At 39.7% G+C, this 25641-nt stretch overlaps 1 protein-coding gene across 2 annotated transcripts in view; it reads right to left on the reverse strand.

The window, feature by feature from the left end:
• Window positions 1–1733: 1733 nt before the first annotated feature.
• Window positions 1734–25641, reverse strand: part of GALNT15 (polypeptide N-acetylgalactosaminyltransferase 15) — a 28340-nt gene continuing 4432 nt past the window's right edge. The window contains exons 3-11 of one of the 2 annotated variants that reach the window (XM_030010551.2): window positions 22727–22893; window positions 21812–22016; window positions 12850–13017; window positions 12132–12249; window positions 11149–11343; window positions 7304–7435; window positions 6129–6230; window positions 5142–5282; window positions 1734–4199 (exon numbers count right to left, since the gene is read on the reverse strand). In XM_030010551.2, the coding sequence (XP_029866411.1) occupies window positions 4053–4199; window positions 5142–5282; window positions 6129–6230; window positions 7304–7435; window positions 11149–11343; window positions 12132–12249; window positions 12850–13017; window positions 21812–22016; window positions 22727–22893 (1375 nt within the window). In that variant the 3' untranslated portion in view covers window positions 1734–4052. Of the gene's footprint in view, window positions 4200–5141; window positions 5283–6128; window positions 6250–7303; window positions 7436–11148; window positions 11344–12131; window positions 12250–12849; window positions 13018–21811; window positions 22017–22726; window positions 22894–25641 lie in introns of both variants that reach the window. The other variant, XR_003922865.2, reaches the window with a different exon arrangement.

Here is a 25641-nt window from a genome sequence, read left to right on the forward strand (position 1 = left end):
GGGTGTGCCAGAAATCATGCTTTCCAGGGATTCTACTTCTGTAGCCCCTATTCAGACCTTTTCACTGAAACTGATAGAAATTATGGCAAAGGTCTATAGAATCAAACTCCCTCTAAGATGTTAGTGGAGGCAGAGTCCTGTACATTTCTGTAAGACCATTAGGTGACAGATAAATAAAGGTATTGCCACTTGGAGGCTTTCCGGCAGGGTTCTTTGCAGACCAGCTATTCTGCAGCATGTGGAAAAAGAGGTATTAGCCAATCATATCACAGTGAAGAGGAATAAAAATACATTTCACTGTGCACTGATATACTTTATTCAGGGGAGAAGTGTGCAGTTTGCATAGCTTAAAAACATGAGCCAAGACGTTACTAATATTTGCAAAACACTCTCTTCCAATACGTTCATAATTTGAATCAAACTGCTGGAGATAAAATGAGATACAAAGGCAGAATCTGAAAGCTCTCACTCACATGTCACCTTCCAGCTGTTAGGAAAATCTAGGCTGTTACTGTTCTTGTCTTGGTTGCCTCAGCATAGCCCCATTCCTTCCTAGGGAAATCTGTAATCAAAGCTACTGCATTTTAGTAAGCAGACAGTATTACAGCTCAATCGATGTCTCTAAGGCAGGACCTGGAGGCACTTACATGTGGACTGAGAGATACCCTGAACATTTCTGTGCTACAGGATTTAGCATAAAGGTTGCTCTCACCTTCCCCCTCTTCAAACTTCAGGTTAACACATGGAGAAAAATGCTGCCGTTCTGTTTCTCTGTGTTAGTGATGACACCTCACCTAACAGGACAAACCCCAAACTTCAGCCAATAGCGACTGCATCGACTGGGTCTAGGTTTAAAAGTTGAATACTACTTCAAGCCTTTATGTTCTTCCGTTTCCAGTTAGCTGGAAGAGGAATAAACCAGGCTATTTAGTAAGTGTAGTCAACCAAAAGGTGACCTGTTCTTGAATGTGACCTTTTAGCTTATCTTGCTGGGTGGGTTTGGCTCAAAGCGTTCATTATGCCTGGGTTGCCAAATTCAAAGAAACAGGTCGAGTTAGACTATAAGATGTTTACTCGTGTTATGCTGGAATTCCTTTGCTCTTGCCCAAGGCTCTACTTTGGAGGCCTTCAAAGTTAAAACTGCTACTCCGTTCTTGCCTGAAACATTTTGTTCTTACATTTCTCCCGTGTCAGTGGGAATTAGAGGAACCTGAAATGTTGTCCCTGTCTAAATACAGAGCTAAAAGCAATTCCATGTTTTGTGATGCTCAAAGCATTGCTATCTGCTTGTGTTGTCTGAAAGATGGGCAAGAATGAGGAAAACACACTAGCACCCTTAGCAGAGACCCTTTGTTGAGCCCCCTGTAAAACCTACTTGAGGAGAAGGGTATAGTTGATGGGTCTAACCACAGGGGCAATGTGTAAATGACCACAATGGGGAAACAGCATCGGTACAACCAACCAATCCATTTAAAAGGCATACAGGAAGGAAACTAGGAAAAACGGGATAGATGTTTTCCCTTTGGTTTTTTTGTGTAATAACAAGTTACATTTATATTAGAGGGAAGCATGCTCCACGGTATGGCCCACAATCTGTGTCCCCTGGCTGTCCCCACACGGAGATCTCCTAGACTACGCTGCAGCTCCCTTCTGGCCTGTGCTCTGGAGTTTAGTTCCCTTGGAAACCAAACACACATTTACACTGTTACTAAAAGAAATAAGTGTAATAACAATTATTTTTTAAATGGTACTGAACCATATATTTTCATTTTATTCTTGAAAGACATATTATGTAACATTTTTCTATTGTACATATATCTACAGCAAACCTTATTTTCTAGGTTTTTATCATTATGTTAAAAAGCAGTGTTAAGATGAGGATGTCCATATCTCTTAAGTTTAATTCCAAACATTTCCTCTCTAAACCAAAAATATTTTCATTCTTCTTTGTGATAAATCCCACTCGTGATCAATTATCATATTTGTATACACATTTTTTTAACATTAAGCTAAATGCTGAAGGAATTATATTCCTACTGTAGAGTCCAAAATGTAATAAATAATACATAATTAAAAAATCTGGCATACTTATAATTTAAAATAAAGGAATCACATGTCATTAAAACAGCATTTCACTCAGCTTTTATGCAACTAGAAATTCTCTTTCCTCACCCTAGATTTGGGCAATGATCAAGGATCACTTGGTGCTCTCGAAGAAGTTGCTGCCATCCTTTCAGCTGAAAGTTGAAGCATTTTCAAGAATGTCACAGGAGATTTTAAATGATACAGCAGCAAATGGTATTAGATTCTGATACTATCAAAGAAAGAGTGAGTAGTAATTAGGGTGATTGGAGTGATGCCTGAACCTGCTGTGGAATCTGTAGCACTCAAAGCAAACAGAGACCCCCACAGGGAAATGTTTTGGACTACACAACACAGAATGCTGTTCATGTCTTCTGTTATAACCAATTTTATATGCTTGAAACCAATTTATTATGATTTACTAAGAGCAGGTGACTGGAAGGCTCTGAGCAGAATGTTCTGTTATTTCCTCCTTTCTCTAAAGTTCAAATAATGTGCTGTACATTTTACTAGAAAAAAAAAAAATCCTGTCTCTTGAAAAAAATCTCAAAACCAAATTAAGTTTCATTAATGATGCCCTTCCCCTTTAATAAATACATATAGTTATGACTGACTTATACTATAAATCAGGTGTGGTGCTGATGTGGGAAGACTCCCAAATCTTTGTCCTTCTGTCTTAGCAGGCTCTTGGAAAGTGTCATCATTATTGGTTCGAACTCCAATATTGAAAGCACCCTAACAAAATACTGATAGAAGTTTGCTTTGCTAGTGCATACTGTATGAGACCATTCTCATTAACTAACATCAACTCTCATTCACTTCTTTGAAAGACAGGAGGTCAGCAGGGATGCAGGCTCTGTAGAAGAAGCTTGTTTAGAAAATTTTGTATGCTACTGTCCTCTGCGGATTGGCTTGGAGACCCACAACGGCAAGAATCTAAAAGATCTTGGGCTAAAACTGGCAGTGTGAAAGACTTACTTTCACAGTGTGAAAGACTTAACTCAGGCTGCAAGCAAGTGGAAGTAGGTGCCAGTGTTTTCTTCCTAGTTGAAACCTGCCGTTTCCCTTCATTTGCTGTTTTCAGCCAGCAGTTTTGTCACTGGAATAAGAATAAGCTCATCCCATAGCTTTATAAGAGCAAATCGATGCCACTGATACTTTCCATTTCAAAACAAGCAGGGAAGTTGTGACACTTCTTTCTAATCTAGTTCAATCTTCTTCCATATTCCACAAAAGTTTCCTGAAGAGTTTTCATTAAAACAAAAAAAGGTTAGTATTTCAGCCTCATTCACCCATCCAAATTAGACTGTGGATGAAGGACTGTGCCAAACATTGAGGACTGTTGGTATTCCAAGTCAATTAGAGCAGTTAGTACCTAATTAAGTGCTAATTTATGCTCTGTGCAATTTCATAGAGGGTAGAAATTTGGTTCAGGCTAATTGGAAAACAAAATTTTAGCTATTACATATGAAAACATATACTACTTTTATGCATAAAAAACCTACTTTGTTTTATATGAGTCGAGTGCACTGTAAAACAAAGCTAAACTCTTATCCTGGTTTGGCTGCCTTCCTCTTACAGTTTCAAAAGTTTCACAAACATTCGTTTTCCTGTATCCTCAGAAATCACAGAATATGCTAAAGACAAGCTGTCTGGCAGCCAATTTTCCATGTTTCTTTCAAAAGGCAAACTTAACTGTTTTCTGCAATAGCAGAGTTGAGAATCTATTGATGCTCACAGTATCTTTATTCCCTGCTTCACATAATAAATAGAAATTTTAGCTAGAGCTGAATAAACCAGAAACTGGCGGCCACTATTTGAGCAGGCTTTCAAAGGAGAGACCTTCCTAACTTCCCTGCATGCTGTAGCAAACACAAACAACTTTCTTGTCCATGCAGGAAATGTATCTTAAATCCCAAACAGAAGTAATGTTAACTTTTGGACACTTGACCTCCACAGAGACCTGTCAGTCATCTCTGATGTAGCCCATGGGAACGTTCAAATTGCCACACCTGATTTGCATTCTTGTTGCATACACACAAAAACAAGTCCTTCTCATCTTCACTCTTCACTGCCTCTATGCATTTGCCAGAAAGGACATGGACAATCATGCCATTCTACAAGGTGAGAGAATAAGAAAGAACAAATTAAAAATAAGGGATTTCCAGTAAAAGCTAGGCCATGTTTCTGAAACTTTTTACATACAATAGATCACCAGTAATGAGTGGTTGTTCAAAATTTTTTAAGTATTGCTCTAAACATAATGACTACATTTAGCTTTGAGTCTAGGGCATGGTGAGTATTCATAATTCCTTTCAAAGCTGACAGGAGTCGTAGGTGCGGAATTCAATAGATCTCTTTTCCACCACTATTTGTTTCCTATGGGTACAGGTTGTCATCAGCATCAACTACAGTACTACAGGCCACAAAATTTCAAAAGGCCCAGTGCTTCCCTTAGGAATCAAAACGAATTACAGTAGGATCTGTACCAGAGGATTGCAGCATCCCTACAACTACAGTAACTGCTATTTTCCCAGGCTGTCCTAGAACATGACATTTTTCAGTCTTGTAGAGGAATTCCTGCTCTGCTGGGTGAAGTCTACCGAATAATACCGAATTCCTCTAATAGGAAGTTTGCTCTTCTCTTACAATGCAGGAGGAATTTTAATGTTTCCTCTACTCCCAAAGGGCTCTCATTTGGGAGGGTTCAGGATTCCCAGACCCTTCCTCTATCCAAAAGAAGTGGGCAAGGATTTGCCCTGCACTTATTTTCACAACCACTGATGCTGATTCTATTCCTATAAGGCTAGTAAGACAAACACTTAAGACAAGGACATATGAATTTAGGTAGGATTCCTGTATTTTTAAACCAAATTTATTGCACACAGACAGTGTAAATGGGCAAGAGGCATCCTGAATTTCCTGGGTGAAAATGGTACAGGAGTGAAACTTGCCCTTCAAATACCTCATCCCTTCCCCACACATGAATCCTGTCAATCACACAGTGATCCCACAGTCACCATCAGCTGCCTTCCCCTCATGGCAGAGTCACTACTGACCTCCTGGACATCCCAGTGCTGGTGGCTGTTGTCTGTCTCCTTTGTACAGTTTTGAGGGATAACCTTCCCGTGTCTGACATCAAAGCAAAACAATGGAGCAGAACCAAGCCGGATTTCCTTCATGCTGTTATATTCAAAGTGCTGGAAGAGGGAGGCTTTGTTTGAACGATGGAAGGACATCCCAATTCATTTTTAAATGCTAATTCAAAAAATAATTTCCTGTACATGTTTGTTAAGATGCAACCCAGACATGAGTGATGGAGACCTGACAGCCTTGACCCTGCAAAGCAATCCCCCCACACTAGCTAATTGTGGCATAACTATTTACCTAAGGAAAGGCTTTGTGGACTGTAATTATGTATAAAGTAAACGCATCCTATAATAAAATTTTCTAGTTTAATAAATATTTGAACAGAAGGGTGTTTCTGACAGTGTCTGCACACATTGCAGTTAGAAATGTGCCTGCAGCTCACCCTGAACTCAGTGTGAGCAGCAAAACTTGCTTGAGGCTTGGAGTAAATATCTGCAGTCAGTCTGTGTTCGTTTGGCTTCCCTTAATGCATGAACTTGCTAGTCTAATGCCAACTTGGGAGTCTGTCTACATGAATTTCCCTCCTGCCTTTGACTGCAGTTTAGGCACTAAACTGCAGTTTTAGGCATCCCCATTATTCTGGAATCATTATATATTTTTTATTCCCAGGCTTTCAGTTCTCCAAACACTACCAAATGTACTAACAAATAGGCACTTAATGATGTCTGCTGGAGCAGAGTGTGGGTATCTGGCCTCAGTGATACATGGAACATTGACATTTTTCAAATGGCACACAGCTGCAGAAGAGTGGGCATCATTGCCTTACCACGTGCCTAATTTTGAATACATCAGTATTTCCATTAATGTCAAGCCAGCCATTTACATGTTGGAGTGACTGTCTTCTGGATGGTTCCCTAGATCTAATACAGTGCCTATATACTTAAAGTATACAGTACCTGGGTGAGACTGTCACTGCAAGGGGAGAGTTCGATAGAGCCTTCTGCAATGGCTCTTCCAGGTCTGTAATCTGCACAGAAGCCAACACCAGTATTGTAAAGCTGTAAGTAAAGGTTTATACTGAAATAAAGCACAATCAGATACAAAGAAAATATATTTCAGCCAACTTTTTTGTGGTTGTATCCCTTTATGATGTATGTTTTTGCTCATAATTCAGGCAATATTTTTTTCTTTCAGACTAGATCTTGCATATTGATCTTGCAAACTGATCTAATATAAAAGGCAGAGTATCACCAAAGGTCAGTGTTACCCAGTGAGTTTTATTTAAGTTAGAGATACCCGCTTCTGGTTTTAAATGTTATGATAGTTAAAAGAAATCTGTAAAAATTTTTATGCTAATGGAAAATTGCACTTCAACTGGACACTGTAGTCAGAAAAAAAGCCAGAATATTCCAGAAGAAAAAAAGTGACAATTCCTGTGATCTACCCTTCTCAAGCAAAATTTGATAATAAAGAGACAAAATAGTAAAAGGTCACAGTAAAATCTGGCTACATATAGCAGAGTGTGACTTAATTAGTGGACCTTGTTACCTTGTTGGGGGAAAATTCCTTCCAGTAAGGCTGCCTGGAATAAATTCACATTTTAATGAATGATAATTATCAACTTACATGTTTAAAAAAAAAAAACATTGAGAATATTGCCTCCTGTACACAGTCAGCCAAGGAACCGCTATTGCTACCACCTCTGCCCTTGGGAGAAGTGCAGGACTGAATAAATGCTTTTTTCTCTTCATGCGCATGGGTCAGCACAGAGATATCTCCACTGCTGTTGCGGCTGCTATCTGTATGAGGCAACACAATTCCTTTACTAATGGCACCTGAAGAATGTAAGGTTAGGATCCACTGAGCTGTGACACCGAACTGAGTCAGACAATCTGGGTTCAGCTCCTGGCTGGCTTTCATTGTTTATGTGAGAATTTGGACCAGCTGTTTGTCTCCTCTGTCCTTTTCTTTCTCCTCCCATCCTTGCATAGTCTTTTTGGACAATCAATGTTTCAAAGCAGGAACAGCCTCTTACTCTATGTTCACTGAGTACTTAGTACATGGAAACAATACTGGGGTCTTTGAACAATGCAAAAACACTAATCATTCTTTATAGTGTGTTTTCTCTTACCTTGCCAGAGAATCTTGGTGTGTCTTCAGGTTGGGAGAGTTCAGGGTACACATTTGACACAAACCATTGGAAATTTCTACAGCCCAGTCTCTTCTGTAGCTGAAGACGCTCACCGCAGTCTGGCTTCTCTGCCTTTATGGAGAAACCATAGGGACAACAAGGTTACTAGTGTATTTGTGTTAGAGGTGCTAGAAGTGAAAATGACTACACAGGAATTATTTCCACCACCTCTCCTATCCTGCATGTTATAGATATTGATATATATCTCTCATGAGTATGCAAAGGAGGAGGACCAGCTATAGCCTCCCTCCAACTTTGTGCTAAAACAGCATTTAGTCTGGCATTGTGATGGAAGTAAATGTTTCAGAAGTAGCATACACTGTGAAAATAATATTTCTTCTAAAAATTATTATACTGCAAGATAAGTCAGACTTTGTCATCTTTTTATTTTAAAAAAGTCAGGGCCAAATTTCATACTTGTTGCACTGAAATTAGTGGGATTGCATTAAATTGTCATTCAGTATAGAATTTGCCCTGCTGATTAAAATTCAATTTCCTGGCTTTTAACAGCCCAAATTACCCAGTTATTATCAGTCCTCCATGATCAGAAGATGTAAGTAATGACAGAATTTAGCCCAAAATATAGTCTATCGTATTATTATCTGATAGTTACTAAATCTAGTAAGTGAATGTGTTTTGCGGCTATAAAGGCATAAAACCTTTCCTATGATTTATGTGTTTTCTTGAATTATATACACACAATATCAACTCCTACCTGTCCTGGTAGCAACTCTGTTCTGAAAAGAGACAAGTGCCTTCAATCCTTGGTGCAGCCACAGGCATCTGCACTGCAAAGGACTGACAGTCTGAATATTTGACGGTATTTAGCACTCAAGATGTCTAATAGGGTTCTGAAAAACTCTAAGCAGGTAACTGTCTAATCCTTCAGTTTCAGAAAAACACAAAACACTTTTCTAAATCTCTCAGTGCCCAAATACTAAAAATATCTCACCACCCTTAAGACTCTCTCTCCTCTTTCTCTTGCCAGCAGTAGATCTCCCCCTTCACATTTCTACTTTTTAAAAATGCAGTTTTGGATTCCAGGAAACTGGTCTGGATTCCTACATCAGAAATTAAAATCGGTACATAGCCTGTAAATAACTTTTCCTCAGACCAGCTATTTCTCTGCATCCATAAGAAAGAAAAAAAGACTTTGCGACATGCCTGAAAAACACTGACAAATGAAGGGCCTTGGACATCAAGGGAGAGGTATCAGTTTCTAAAGGCAGGGATCAATCATGCCATGTGGCACTGTTTGCCAGCCACTGTAAGCTGCACAGGCAAAGCTCAACAGTTGCAGTATGTTAAAGAGAACCTCATAGTTTAGCATCAGTCTCAGATTCAATAAGCATAACAAGAAAGTTCAGCAATTCAGCACCACACAAACCTGTCCCCAAAAGGTTTTCTTGGAAAAGGGAAATAGAGAAGTAAAATGCCTCCCCTAAAAAGAGATGTTTCTCATGAGACTGTGCTTTGGCTGAAGAAGGCAATGGCAGTAAATCTCATTCTGTCATACCAGTTACAGTCTGCATTTGAAGCCAAATAAATGGTGTAAATAATGTAAAGAAAGTCATTATCCCTGTAAACCAATCTGAAAGGAAACTGTGCTTGTAAATTAAATAAACAAGCTGCACAAGAAAAGGAGAAAAAGAGACGGTGGCTGAAACAGTAGAGAGCTGGGAAGAGCCTTACTCGTCTGCATGAACGCCCACACCACGGGCATCCTGTGCAGGATGCGATTCAGACCATAAGACGGGAAGACTTCTAAAGCAACCTAAACGGGGGTCACTAGTTATTTCTGCAGTGGGCAATGTCGGCGGTCAAGGCTCACGGAGATTTTGGCAGTGGCCAATAGGTGGCTCCGCTCACCCTCTCAGTGCAATAAATCCCCGCAGGGCCAATCTGCAGCTGAGCGGCAATAATGTCATGGCTTGCTGGTGTCTTTTGAATAACATCCCGCTGCACTGACGTACTGAAAATATTGGCTGTGAAAGAAAGGAACAGAGAAAAGGGCCTTTTATGTCATGGTATGCTGAGCACAGAGATCGTAAAATTGATCATTTGAAGGAGCATCATACTTGGGAGTACTAAAAGTATTCTTGCTAGACTAAGCTCTCAGGCAAAAGGTCAGGGTGCTTAAAGCTAGCAAACTCTATCATTGATGGCTGTAGTTTTTAGTACAGAAAATTGCTTCTGAGTTGACAAGAAAGGCCTTCAGGAAATTATTAAATTATTTAAAGACCTAACTGCCCATCTTAAAGGACTTGGCCTAGCATCCTCCTTGCAATTACATGGCTGTAACCCTTGTGAGCCAATTGATGAACTTCTGGCCAGTGGCATTCAGACCTATAACACAGACAAGGAGGAAGAAGCTTTTTAAATAAGTGAAAATAAAATGAAAAAAGGAATGTGATAGCCTCAGACTCTAGGATTAGCATAGTAGGCTGACTGGAGAGGTAAATCCACTGGTGGAGTGTAAGGAGGTCAGACTAGGTGAGAGGAGAGAAGCCACACCAACACACAGCCCTTTTCCTCTCTCCACTATAATGCAGCTCCTGTTGGATCTGGTTTTCTTAGATGACAGCCAGCACTGCAATGACTGAGGCATGCAGAACTGAAATGCAAGAGCAAATCTGAATGGGAAACTTTGCACAGCACCTACCCATGCTCTGCCTAACTGTTTTCATTTAATCTTTTTCTCATGCTTTTAAAAGCGTGGCATTGTTAAATGAACAGGAAGATGAATGACACGTTTTCATTCAAAACTGCTCACAAGTTTGTCCACTGCCTTGTAGGAGAGGATGTTGTTACAAGAAAAGGTACTGGAGCCAGAGAATTCCCGAGAACTGCAGCAACATTAACAACTCAACATTATTAACAATTTAACATTAACAACATTAACCACAGCTGCATGACTCCCAATAAACAAATATCCAGTGGTTTGTAATACATGGGATATACAGTCCCCTGATCGATCCTGATCTGCAAGGGATTATACAGTGGCTTAAAAACAAGTGTGGCCATTCTGTAGCTGTTAGATGGTGTGTAGCCTGCAGATGGTTCAAGTGTGGCTGCATGCCAGGGCTACGCCACACACCTGGCTGCAAGCCTTTCTATAGCATACAGGCTGCTGGGAATCCAAATCCCTGGAGGTCAGACTGCTGCCTGCATGACGCTTCTAATGAAAAAGTAACTTGTAAAGAGAGGCTATGTTGAAATCTGACTTTCTCAGTTACAGACAGTTGCTTCTGGATGTCTGTCAGTTCAGGAAAAAAATCACCTTTTTTGTCCCTAGACCATTCAGATATTTTCCCTTCCAGTAGGAGAGACACCACAGTTTGTCTCATGCCCATGAATATTACTGAATATCCTCATGAATCACATGAGGAAGACCTTCAGTAATGAAGAATGACTCCTCTAGGAGGGCCCTTTGAGAACACAGTGCTACTAGCTTTCACTTCAGATGCACTGCAACCCTCCATGTAATATTGGTGGAAAAATAAATCACAGCTTGTTGGACAAGCTGAAGAAAGAGTCATCTGGAGAAGAAGTCATACTCTAAGAGATCTGATAACTTCAGCAAATAACTCCTAGGCACAAGGTTCTCTCCTTCTTTCCTGATCTGACAGCTCTTCCACTGGATGGTTTCATAAAAAGACTGTCCCCAGCACCATGTATGTTGTATGTTTGACTGCACACAGACACCTCCACCCCTATTCCACCCCCCTCACCTACCTCAACACAGACTCCTTCCCTCAGAAAAAAACCACTACAGATGTTTTTACCTTGCTGATTAAGAAAGCCACTGTGTCATGCTTGTAGAAGTTCTCTTTAAAAGAGCCCAGCCAGGTCTCTGCTATTCGGATTTTGTTCCTCACGATGGCCTCTTCATAGGAGAAAGCACGCGGAAAGTGATTTCGATAGATATGCCCCACTCGAGAGCATGGAATAATTTCTACAGAGCCACCACAGAGCCAGGTCTGAAACACAGGTGAAGGCGCAAAAGGAGATTACCTTATTTAGATTACCTTTATCTAAAAAGGAGAAGCTCTCTTACTATAGACTCTGCCTCAGAAAATCCTAATCTGCACATTCCTGGAAACAGGAAGAACATTATTATGTGCTTCTTCATACACTGTTCCCCACAGATACAGAGACACAGAGAAGATACTGGGCAAGACAGACCTTTGATTTGACCCAGTATGGTTTTTTATATGCTTTTATAATTTTCTGTGCACAAAGAGTGCAGTGTAGTAAAGAGGCCTGGGGGCACACCTTCTTTTGTCTGGGATGTTAAACACTCTATACCCTTTGTGTCTGCAATTTTCATTGCTTTTTAATGTAAGTTACTCTTTGTATTCAGCAAAAATCAATGCAATCAATTTAATATAAACAATTTGGTATTAAAACTACAGGCTGGCAAAGAAATAAAGCTACTCTCCCTTTGGTGCATGTTACATGCCAAAAAAGAAGAAGCAGCTTTCAGAAGGTGCCAAAACCAGTGACTCTGTCCTCCGGCAGATAGTGATAGCCAGTGAAACTTCCTTCTCTTGACATAATGCTCCTAACTCACAGCAGCTGCATATTCTTGTATAGTCCTGACAGATCATGGAGTGTGAGGATAGACTTCTGCAAGGGAAGTGATATTCTCCATACCCCGAGACATTCTGCACTTAACTGCTTTTATAAATTGCTTCTTGCCTTTTCATTCAGGTTCCTTAAAAGCCCAATAGTTGCCAGAGCTTGATGTTTTAATTAAGGTTCTTACCCTTATAGACAGCTCCAGATTTTCTGCTCCCCACATGGTCATGTCAGAATCATAAGCTCCAGTGTTTTGGAAGTAATGGCGATCCATGGCCACCACTGCACCAGCTACTGCAGGACTCCTGTGTAGAAAACAGTTTGGGAGTGAACGCCTTCCGTTTTGGATAGGGAATTATGTGAAGGGTGAAAATCCTGCCATTTCCATAGAGATAATATTGCAAAATGATTGAATACTACTCCACATAAGCTTGAATGAATTGGTTATCTAACCAAAAGAAAGGACAACTGAATTCTAGGATTTGCTTGGGGAATGGAGCCAAGAGCTGAATTATTAAATAATGCTCAGAACAGTAGGAAATGTTACATACATGTACACCCAAATGAACAGACAAACAGATAATGATTTAGACATCTCTTTTAACTCTGCATGATCCATCTTTTTCTTTCCCTACAAACCTCCACACCTTGTCTGGTCAGGTTGTATACTAGTTGTCTCAACGTGTGGAAAATACCTGTCATGTTGAAAGTATGACTGCAATCTAGTTAGAATAATTACTAAAGGCCAAACAAACACAGTGTAAACCAAAACCCTATCCCTTCAAAAAACGTGAACTGAGCATATGCAAGTAACCACGTCTCTCTTCTGTTAGCTAGAAGGTGACCCAAATTGTACAGTTTTGCTGCTGAGCTGAGCAGAGGCATATTGGCTGATGGACTGTTACCTGATAGGGCTGATGGGAGACTGTCGTACCTTCTCTTCACGCTCTGGCACAGGTTCCCAATGAAAATCTAGTTTCCAATCAAAAACACCTCGATGCAGGCCCACAGAGTGATAGTACTGAAAAGTCTTCCAGTCTATGACATCTATGACAGGGGAGACGACACTGTTTCTGGAAAAGACAATATAATTTATTTTCAAAGTCAAAGCACAAATTAAGTTCATTACTCTGTTAGTAAAGAGTGGTTCTCCTTTTTGACACTGTCAAGCACAAGCACTCCTCTAGATGTTACGTGCCCTTATTTTCCCTGCTGATAGAAACTCAGGTGCTCAGTGCATGGGAATACTGAGCCTGCAGTGAGGAATCTAAAAATCAATAATTTATTGATAACCTGTACCTTGCATTGTCATTTAAAGCTATTCAGGATTTTGCTATGAGTTAACCATCAGAATTCTTATAAAGTTATTTCACACAGAGGCCCTAACCTCTGATGTTATAGGCACTGCATGGATGCAAAGTTTATAGCAAAAGGTTATTTTGGCCTTACACACTTTACCACCCTTTGATTTTCCTGTAGATGTTTGTCCTGGTTTCAGCTGGGATAGAGTTCATTTTCTTTCTAGTAGCTGGTATAGTGTTATGTCTTGCATTCAGTATGAGAAGAATGTTGAGAACACACTGATGTTTTCAGTTGTTGCTGAGTACTGTTTAGACTAAGTCAAGGATTTTTCAGCTTCTCATGCCCAGACAGCAAGAAGGCTGGAGGGGCACAAGAAGTTGGGAGGGGACACAGCCAGGACAGCTGACCCAAACTGGCCAAAGGGGTATTCCATACCATGTGACATCATGCCCAGTATATAAACTGGGCGGAGTTGGCCTGGGGGGGATTGCTGCTCAGGAACTAACTGGGCATCAGTCGGCAGGTGGTGAGCAATCGCATTGTGCATCACTTGTTTTGTATATCCCAATCCTTTTATTATTATTGTAATTTTATTATTATTATTATCATTATCATTATTAGTTTCTTCCTTTCTATTCTGTTAAACTGTTCTTATCTCAACCCATGAGTTTTACCTTTTTTTTTTCCAGTTCTCTCCCCCATCCCACTGCAGGGGGGGGAAGAGAGTGAGCGGCTGCGTGGTGCTTAGTTGCTGGCTCGGGTTAAACTACGACAATGTTCCACACACTTCATAAGTTTGTTACTTCAGGCCAATGAAGAGTGCACTTATCTTTATTTTGCTCTGCTGGTTGTTTTGCAAAAGCATTTATCACTGAGTTCATAAGGAAGTTTCTGTTTGTATTTTATCACAAGCTTAAAATGCTCTTGCAAATGCACTGTCAGAGTGTGGAACCTACTTTTAAGAGCCAGAACAGAGCCATTGCACCATAAGCAGCAATCTTCCGATTAATTTCTAACTTGAGTGAAATTTGGATTACTCTGAGAAGAGGTATTAGACATTTCCCCACGGCAAACATGTCACAGTATTTCACAGTGTGTTTGTACATCATCCTGGAATTAACTAGTAGTTCAGAAGAGCCATCAGTGTTCCTTGTTTCCAGGTCAATGATATATCACATTTCAAAATTTTCAGAGTATAAATGCAATGGTATTAGGGACTGCAGGAAAAAAAGTGTTGAAGAACAACACTATCCATTTCTTCTCTGTTATGCAAAAGGGATAACCTCTGGTCTCAGTGTAAGGGCTTGCCTATAGACAGAAGGTCCTCTGGAGAAAAATCAGTAACATTTACGAAGGATTAAAGTACACTGGGGAAAATTACTCTTGTTCTAGGGTAAGAGTATCCATATATGAAATTATTCTGGAGTAGCTCTTTCCCTAGAAAATAACTTCCTGTTAAAACTGAGGGAGAGAAATGAAATGGTCAATTAGGGGGCAAAAAGTAGAAGACTTTTATCTCCTCTTTTAAAGATTTATATGTTGGTCAGAGATCACCCTCGAGAGAAAGATGCTTAAAACATAATACTATCAATGAAGAAAGGTCGTTCAGAAGTCTCCAACGCAGTGAAGCCCTTTGTGCTTTTCCATGGCAGAGACCAGAACCAACTGAGGAAGATGGTAGCTCTGGGTGATATCAATGTAATCTTGATGTATCTTCTCTGTGTTTACAATCATTAGAGTAATGTTCTTCCAGTATTGGGGTGGGGGGAAACTCCAGATTTTGTTTTATCACAGTTATCATTTCCTGTAGAGAATTTTAGAAGCCCATGGAGAAACAGAGACTACTGATCGTCAGTGAATTGTATGAAGATGAACTATGCAGAGGATACTGCTAAAATGATTCAGTTATTCCTCTGTTTCCTAACAAGAGCAGACTGTCCTATAATGAGCTAAAGACAGAAAGATTTAAAATAGAGAATTGATTATATTTCTCCATTCAGGTGTAAAACCAGCCTTTTTAATATGTAGTAATAGGTACTCTTAGAAACAAGCATTGGGTTTATAAATAGATGAGAAAGTTTTATGGTCACCTGCAACATTTGTAGGCATATACATTAAGGCAGTGATTTGCTGTCACACTCCCCCAGGACTCAAGAAGAAATGGAAAGAAACTATACTAAAAATAATAAAGCTGATATTCTCCCCTGATTCTCTTGATGATACCCTTGTGATACATTTTTTTATCCAGGACAGGAGCAACCACCTCAAACTCAAGCCAGCAGGAGCCTTTCTGCTGAAAGCTGTATTTAACCTTTACTCACAAACAGCATGAAAAGGAAACTAACTGCTTCTAGAAGTTACTAAAATGTAGTGTCCTGATGGACTCACACAAGCAGGTGTTTTTTCTTTGATATGCTGAGAAAAATCCATCTAACAAGTTAAATGGATTTTTTATAAGACTAAACTTCAGAAAATGAAAAGTCACTGTAATTATAACTTTTACAGCTTGCTGCATTCTCCAGTGTACGAGTATCTCTGACAACTCATTAGGAGTGTAGTTGCAGTTGTATACTTCCCACCTCAGTTTGTTGCTACTTGCTGAAATGCATGCTATCTACTGCTACCTGTTTATCCTTTCTCATCCAGACAGGACTGAGGAACTAATGACCCCAGGGTAATTCAGAGTCAAGAGGGAAATATCAGGAAGGTGTATTTGAGTGGAAGCCAGAGGAGGCAATGTAGACTAAACCATTCAAAAAACCTTGACCATGAAGATTAGACCACATGTGCATATCCAAAATAGTTCAGACAGAGACAATGCAGATACTCGGTTATGCTCAGATATATTCTGGATCAGATGATCCAGACATTTCAGACTATCCTACATTTTCATATCATTTCAGCCATTTAAAATCTGTCCTTTTGGATCCACCTTAAATTTGTTGCCATTATAAAACTCAAAATGCTTCTAGCATCAGTGCAATTGCTCGTAACGGTAAGTTAGCACCACAGCAGTAGTTCTTGTTGAAATAATCCTTTATTTTTAATGCATGCTTTTCCTTTGCTTGTCATTGGGCATTGATTCTTCAATGCCATTCAAGAAAAATACCTGCATTGATGTAATGGATTCTGATGGTTTGGAAACCAAGCAATTATCCAAACTATCAGCAAATTATGACATGGAAAATTACAGTGTTTAAGACAGCTGAAAATAACTCACTGGATAGGTCACATTCTACCCTGGCTAAATTCAACAATAAACCAGAAAGAAATAAAATCTAATCTCCTTTCCCACAAATCATACAGTACAAACTGATAACTGTGCTTCAGAACTATTAGTCTAGTAGCTCTTTCAGAATGCCAAGATTAACAGTTTTCAAGTGTATGTTTGTAAGTGTAATGCTAGATCTTCATCTAGTATAAACTGGTGTAGCTCTGCTGAAACCAATAGAAACATACATTCTTAAAACGTTAAATATTGGGAGTGTCTTCTGATCTCAAATAGAGGAATCCAATAACTTTATCTTGTGTGAAAACTGGTCAATGTCCAATTTTAATCTTAATCAAGCAGTGCTTTACCTATCTTTTTGTATTAATGCTTTTTTTTATAAAAGAACTGTTTTCTGCATATTCGGTCATGGTTTGATGTTTGTGTGATTCTAAATGCAAATTTGCAGCAGAAGGTAACTGAAAGCTGGAAGGCGTTCTTAGCTATTCTTTTTAACTGGGTAACTGGCAGACAGTCAGCAGCTTCTCGGCACTTTGAAATGAAACACACACTGGCAAACTACTGCTAATTTTACTCTGTGGAATCCAAGGAAAGGAAAAACCGAGAAATTCAAATACAACTAGCAGCAAGGCTTTGAACCATTTGACTAATTTGTGAATATTTCAAATGCTTGGAACACACATGAACTACAAAAGGTCACAATTCCATGAAAAAGAGCAACCCAAACAAGAACAATTTCCTGGTTTGGGATTTCTCAACCAAATACGATTGCAAATGAAATGTCATCCCATGACCCTTTACAGTGACCATGGACATTATGTTCTTTTCTATTTTTAGAATAAGTAACATGAGGAGAGGACGATTTAATTAACACATCTGTTTTGAAGTTTTAGATACACAGTTTTTTGAAAGTGCTTTTCATTGATTTATAGTTTCTTTTGCTGGGAAGGGAACAGATTTTAATCTGTTTAAATCTCCCTTTAAATAAGAAGGAATAAAAAAAAAAAACAAAACATGAAAATGATATATTTTCCTCAACCAGTTTCAGAGTGGATCATTCCCTGCAAAAAGTAGACAGCTAGGAAATCCAGGCAGTCCAAGTTCTCTGGCTCTGCACAGAGTCAAAACTTCAGTGAGTAACTGAGAACCCAAGCTGATTCCACAGCATGCTGCATTTTCACTGAAAGCACCTTGCTGGCTGGCTGAAGTCTTCAGGGAAACAGTAATGCAAAACATTTGAAATCAGATAGGGTTAATAAAAAGATAAAATGCAGTGATCAGGAATGGTAAAGCTATGGTATAAAGGATTACTTACCTTACAGACCAACTCCAGACTAGCTTAGGGTATATGAACAGTCTCCTTGAATTGATAGACTATTCATTTGCTAAGCACTAAACATATACTTCAAATCTCTGCTAGGTAGAGTGCTAAGGGAATGCTTTATTTAAAAAAATAATCTTTTGAACCTGTCTTTTTTGTTAAAATATTCCAATTGTATGTGGTGTACCAAAATCTGTAGGAGAGACCAATACCTTTTTACACTGGACAGTTAGGGCGCTGTGCCATGAATCATGCCTAAATCCTCATTCCTCCTACTTTTGGCAGTAATGTTTGCTTTTGGCTTTAGATTCTCATCTTCAGTTTCTTTACCTCAACTTCTTTAAAATAGGTCACCTACTGATCCTGATCAACCGTGAAAGATTGTAAAGAGATAGCATTTCTTCACATAACATACCATGTAAAAGCAGAACATTAATTTACTGAATTTGAAATGAGTGTTATTGACAAATGGAGTATATAAAAGGATCAGGCAAAAAGCAAAGTCCCAGGAAGCAGGCTGTTATATGTGAAGTATATGGAAGGTTTTCAAAACAAGGAGAGTAGCACAGAAATACATGTTCAGGTGCTCGGGTTGTGTGGGCTCTGGATGGATAACATCATGCTTCCCTGAGCCTGTGATAAGGTAGAAAATAGATGGCTTATGTATTTGGTAGCTTGAAAAGCTGGGGTATGGGCCACCGAGAAGTGGAGAATCAGATGAAAAGAGATGAGGAAGCTGTTCAACTTTAGTGCAAAACATTTCCCTTCTCTCTGGTGTATTACCATAAAACTAGAACCACAAAGAAATTTTCTGGACAGCAGAACTCTGTTTCTATTCCTGTATCTACAAGCAGAGGCTCCCATTCAGGATTGAATGGGAGCAAACAGCAAATGAGTTACCTTTCCACTGTTATGTTCATTTCTTATTCTCTTTAACAGCATTTTCATTAAAGATTAGTGACACAGAATCACGGACCTATGTAGAGGCACTTTGAATTTTAGAAACTAGATAGGCTTCTTGTAATAATATCACAGGCTTCTGTTTCCTCATGTAATATTTGAGCTCTGGTATAGGAGTGCACCAGCAACAAACAGCCCTAGCAATGAGGAGCAGGGGAAAGGTCCGAAGGGCAAGTTACCCCTTTGCAAGCCACCCCTCTCCCACAGTTATAGTGCCCGTGCCTTTTTTAGAGGTGGAATTCCTTGTCAAGGAGATAATCAAGGCTCATTCTGCTTTTATGTAGTATTATCAGGAACCACACTTTGGATCTTTTTTTAAAAAATCATCCTGCTTCAGCATGATGGTTGCTGTTTTTAGGTTAAAGGAACAACGTTTTCAAGGCTTCACGGTACAGTTCATTATATGCCCCCTCTGCCTTTCTCTGCCTTTGGACTGAATACAAAATAGCAGCTGTCTCCTGCAGTCTCCTGGAAATGGCAAACCCTTCAAAAGATGCCTGTAATAATGGCACAGCTGCATTACTATGCACCATGCTACTCACCTGGAATTAGCCTGGAACACAAACAGTTGTCAAATGAAATGATCTGTGGGGCATCTCATCTAGTTTTCTAATGTTGTCCAGGTGCCTATGGTATTCATCCTTGAATAATCAAAATGTCAAGGGATGCTTTACAAACCGCTGAACCATTCTCTAGGCGATATACTAAGCTGATGCACAGCTTCCCAGTCAATTCGTTAGGTATGGTTCACAGAACTAGTCCCAGTCAAGGTGCCCATAAATGCATGTGTAATGATTTTAGAAAGACTTAATACTTTTGGGGAAAATAATTTTGATTGGATTAGTGAATAAAACCATGATGTAGGGAGATGAAATGTCATCACCCAGAGCAAGTCAAATATCTGTCAAATACTTCCATATCTGTAAAATTCAGATAATTTTTCTCATGTTTGTCCTGTCCGTCATTACTACAGGCTACTAAAAATTGGGGGTGTCTCCCTTTTTGTGAGTATGTTCAACTCACAGTGAGGTCTCAGTTTGGGCAAGGACCTCTGGACATTGCTCTAAGACAGGTCACAATAATAGTGGTAGATCTGATCAGGAGCCTAGAAAGTTAGGCTTAATCACAATTTTCAAAGTTAAAATCTCCCTCAAGCTCCATTAAGCTCCTGCAAAGTTTTGAGCTTCGGAAAAGCTGCATTTTTCCTTGCCAGCAAGCAACTCACTTACTTAGTCCAGGTGATTAAGTGTTTTCCCATCCTGTCTCTCCAGCAAAAGTGCATGAGTTGCAGCTTGATTGGTACATTAAGAAGAGGAAAGATGGATATCTCACCAGCCACTGTAAGCTTCTTTTCACTGTACGTTCCTCAATTGGGTAGTCTCAGGGAGTGCACATGATTCAATTTAACAGCTCCTCAACTGCTAAATGAAGCCAAGTTGACTATGCTAATGCTTTACATTTCCATAGTGATCTTGATGCAAGCATTACAAGCAATTTAGGAAAAATCATGAATGAACTTCCTTATCAGGTCAGTGTTATTATCATCATTCTTCAGCTAGGGAAAGAGGGACAGTGAGGGAAAGTGATCGTCAGATGCCTTAGAGCATTTCTTCCCTGTGCACTGGAGAATGGCACAGGTTCTCCACACTAGCAGTGACAAAGCTTGCAGAGTCAGACATAGTGACTGGTACAGCATACAGAAAGGAATGGCTTAGCCCATACTATTATCTAAACACTCTTCCATCTTTGCTCCATTAATCCAATTAGCCATTAGCTTACTCAGTGTTAAATTCTGCCCTCCTGGAAGAACGAATGAGCATATGGGCCCTATAGAGGAAGAGAATCCCTTTCTCACCCCCTGGTGACAGTGCTACAGAAATCTCAGAGTGATGGTAGGCTTGGTGGCTTTGCATTCCCTCAACAGGAATAATTTTTGATGGTGAATCACTACACTTGTGGTGGGATCCTAATTTTTCTCTTGCCATTGTAATTCTCCCTTCACTATAGCTCTCCTCTGAGACTTTCTGTAACTTTTTTAGTTTCAGCAATACAGCCTTGAATAAGGACTGGCCAATTAATACAGACAGGAGTTTTGCATGAACATCAACAATAGACTATAGCTCAAGGCAGAAGAATCATGAAGTATATTCATAATAAACCATCTAAGAAGTCAGCAGACAAAAAATGATCTGCTTTTCAAGGAGGACCTTTTAGAAAATATTCCTGACATCCTAGGGCAGCATTACTCTTGCTTTCAGTATTCTTAATGTTTTCATCTGAATGATGTAATAATCTCTAAAAACTCACATTAATTCTCTTATAAGCAAACGTAATCAGCCATAAAAGCAGCTTGTTCCAGTGCCTGGGAACAGCCTTTGAAGGTCTTTAGTGTGACTATTTAATGGTCTGGTAAGAGTTTTAAAGGTTTTTTTTTCTTGTACTCCCTCCAGCAATTATTCATTTTTTCCCAAGTGGCTTATGGGTAATGATAGACAAGTTAATGTACAAATTTTTCTTTCAGAAAAGTCCCTTTAATACAGGATTTACTGTTATGTAATTTTTGAAACATTTGCAGTGATTTAATCTCTTTGAAGGACTTGGGGACTGCATAGGTGAGCTCAGCGGTACAGGTGACATTGGTATGTAGCCAAACTGGCTCAGGAGGACAAAGCATTTTTCCTTAGCTTCAGCACTGAGACAGCTAAAAAGTAAAAATAGAGTCTTGCAGTAGTTTCTCTGGTGGATGTTTGCCAATTTACAAACAGCTTGAGACTGCAACCTTTTTAATTCACACCACCAGGAAGCCTTCTTACAGCTCTAACTGGATACAAACTCTGACAGTTCAGTGATACTGGGTGTGAAGGGGGGGTTATCAGCTGTGTGACCTATCCTGCTTCCCATGTATCAGAGTAGAAGGTAGAAAATAAAAGCAATGTGACCAGAAGGAAGAAGGTAACCAAGAGAGGATAAAAAAAATACCCAAATCTTTCCAAGTACATCTCTTTCAGCAGAAATTAGCATATGTAGAGACCTCAGAGGTCACAGGGATATTTACCGATTGCTGGACAGCCTGGCTAGGAGGGGTTCCAGCCAGCCCTTCTGACACTCGCAGTGTGAATCCATGAAGATGAGCACATCCCCAGTTGCCCGTGCAGCTCCTAGCATCCGACCTCGGATGACTCCAAGCCTCTTGTTGCTCCGGATGAGTTTCACACCATCCAGCTTAGAGATGTATTCACTCAGAGCCGACTTCAGAGGCCCTGTCAGAAACAGAACGGTCACTGAAATGTTTTAGCTTTGATTCAATCTGTTACAGAAAAGCAACAGGTAGTAGGAGATGCTACTTCTTGCTGGTAAAATGTTTTGAGGGCATTTGTTTTACCTAGCCAAGTAGGCCATGTTCCAAATATTCCCACAGCAGCATAATGTCAAAGAGAAGCAGAGACAAATGGAAACTGAGATTCACTAGGCGTGAAGCTATTCCTGTGGGAAATTTAATAGCCTCCTCTCCTGTTTTCAGCAAAAGGTAGATGCTCTCATCATCTCATAAAAGGCGCAGATCAGAGTGAGATACTACAGGTGTTTGGCTTTCCCAAGCACTTTGGATTACTTTACCAATGTGGAGTTTTCCACTCTATGCTTCAGCCAAAGTCCAAGTCTGGAAATTATTACAGCAGATCTGGTGCAGTGGGAGGGCTAAGATTTGCATACTGTGATCTTATTTTGAAGTAAGAAATTTCAGAGTGACTGGAAATGATGGGGAAAAAAGAAACATATTTCAAAGTTGAAAGGCTAAACTGAATTCTAGGGATGGAAGAGTGAAACCTGGCAGCCAGCTCAGGGCTCTGCTTAGCTCTCTTCCTGAGGGTCCTCTTTGCCTTCTACTCTCCTCGCACACTTCTTGGAGGAGGACAGTTTCTTCCCTGAAGCTTTGGAAAAAAGAGCTCACGTACAGAGAAATGGGGGCTACCTTGCTGGCTGAGATCGTCGACTAGGATGATATCCTTAAGGGAGGCCTTTGGGGCTGTGTCCATAATGCTGTGCACAGTTCTCAGCAGAGTAGACCAGGCTTCATCATGGAAACTGATGATGACACTAGCAGTAGGCAGACTGGAGTCATATTCTTGTTGTAGGCACCTGCATGGGATCAAATGAGGGAGACCCTGGAGACACTGGAAACACTGGTACAAGTGGCTACTTTTTTCTCAGAGCAAAGTTGTAACCTTCAGGGATGGAAAGCAGTTTAAGGTCTCAGCTCACTTCTAATGAAGAAATGGAAGTATTAAGGTGTCCAAGGCTGGAATACAAAGTGAATATATGGGAATGACACTATAAAAAATAAAATATAAAAACAGTAAAGTTTTGCTATGTTCTGAGATACTTTTTTCTGCTCGGGCTTCCTCAAAACACAGACCCCAAACAGAAATGGTCCAGAAGGTAATGAAAAACTGAAAAGACAATTAGACAAAGCAGAGAGGGGTATAAAGCAGGTCAGTCAGGCTCCACGAATTTCCACATTTTCTCAAGTAACAGAGAAAAGAGCAAAGTGAAATGCAGTACCTTTAAGACCAACAAGTAAAATAACTCATCTGCACAACAGATCAGTATACCTGTGGACTGCCTGACCAGGATCCTAATGAATGGAGCCTGTACAGGAAAGAAATGCATTCTTACATGGGCAATGAAAACAAATATAGATGCATTTAGGAAAGTAAATCTATTTTCCCTATAAAGTTTGTACAGGTTGCTTTTTCCAATGAAAACAAATCACTGAAGAATGAGGCTCCCAGCTGGGTAGATTCTCTCTGTGCCATTTTCTGCTACCTGCTTTACAACTCCAGGTACTGACACAATCTACTGCAAGACACCTGACTGCATAAGTCACTGTATGGCATTCCTAGAGATGCTCCAGAGTGCCAGCTGGGGCCCATGGCTCCTCAGTTTTCCATGGGGCCAAAATTTCACCCATGACACTGAAACAACTTCCATCAAAATTACAGTAAATTAGATGTTGCTTTGGCAACTCAAGCATTTAAGAATGAAAACTACTTCCTATTCATCGTCACAGAAACTGTGTATGAAAACTATAAACCCTCCCTCATCAAACAATGGCTGTTTCATAAATGTAAATAAAGGATCTACAAATCGCATTCATGACAAAAAGTGTTTTCTGATGTACCAGTCTTGGTTCAGAGACACAGGACACACTATACTGTCACGAGGATGCATGTGTTCCAGAAAAAGCCTTCAAATGCCCGTTGTAGAGGTGGAAAGACTGTGCCTATATATCTGCTTTGCCTACATTAGAAAACACATTTTAAAATCTTTCCATTTCCTGAGTAGCAGTTGTTCAGTTTCCTAACTCATTCAATCTCCAGCAGCAAGAACTTCTTCAAGGAATTACAGAATTGGCTGAATGTGGCCCATTGTTATTTCAGCATTTTTGTATTGTCAAGCAAATCATCATACAGATTTTACAGTGGTTGTTACACATTTAGCTACTCAGCAGAAGCTCATGTAAGGGATATCATTTTAATATTGCTATGTTTATTACCATTTTACTTAGTGCTTCTATTCATGGACTGAGGCCCTCGGATGCTAGACACTATTCAGACACAAAGCTGCTTATCATTTAAGAGAATCCATAGTCTGAATGATTTAATAACAAATACAAATAAATGAATACTATAGATACACTTCTGGGAATATAAATTTTAAATTAGCACAATTATAATAATTTATTATAGTTTATAATATTTCACATTAATATCTTTTTGTTTGGAGAGGCAAATTTTCCTGATGATTTTTACATTGTAATGAATCTATGTTGTCCTTGGTTTGCTAATTTTCTGTAATCAACAATGTTGTTATTTCACAGTTTCATATGGGATAATTATTTCCATTTTCAGCAGGATGGAGACAAGGATACTGTCACGACTTGGCAGTGTTTGTATTTGCAGTCACAAGAATCTAGAGGTAATTAAGAAAAGTGAAGATCTGATGGAGTCCTTTTACTATAAGGCAGCTTCCAATCAGGAACATTCAGTACAGCTATAAGCACCTATATTTTGTGCCATAATACTACAATGCCTTGTTGCTAGTACTGTGGTTATAGCAAGAAAATAAGGCTGTTGTGGAATCTTAACTGGAAAAGAATTGAAAATAATTGTACTTGAATACATAACCTAGGTGGCGAGTGTTTAGTTGCCATGGAGATTGGCAAAGACTTGCAATATAGATATCTAATCTTCAGAAAAATGCAAAAGGGTACTGGTATACAGAAATACCTTCCCTGTAATTTGGAGCAGTTTCATAGACTGTCCATCATAAATTGGCATTTCAAAAAGTCAGGGCTGTGACTGATATAAGACATAGTGATTTAACCCAATTTGTGAAAAATAAGGGATTGTGACATGCAGCAATGAACAGAAGAGCAATTCTGACATGGCAAAGACACTGCTGACAGGGACTCCCACTCACCTTCAGGAAAATGTCTCACTGAGATTCAGGTCCCAACAGCACTCAGGTGGAAACTATACTTCTGTAATGAAACTTAAAACCTTTTAAGATACATTGTGAGTTCCTCTTTGCCTGGATACTTTTGACACTCAAGCCCAAGAGAGGAAAACGGATCTTTTTTTGGGCAGAACCCCCATCACAAAAGTCACAATGGCAGGCTTGATTTAGGTCCACTGTCCCAGGAAGGTGTCAACAGCAGCTGGACCAACTGATAGCAGCAGAAAGCACTCTGAGGGATGAAGGTACCTCAGAGGATTAGCCTTGATGCAGAAGAACAACTTTCTAGTACAACTGGACAAGTTATTAGGCTTTTTCACCCAGAAACCCTGGCTGTGTCAAAACTGGTATTCAAAGTAAATGGGGCAA

This window comes from Aquila chrysaetos, chromosome 3 (genome assembly GCF_900496995.4).
Source record: "Aquila chrysaetos chrysaetos chromosome 3, bAquChr1.4, whole genome shotgun sequence".
NCBI lineage: Eukaryota > Metazoa > Chordata > Aves > Accipitriformes > Accipitridae > Aquila > Aquila chrysaetos.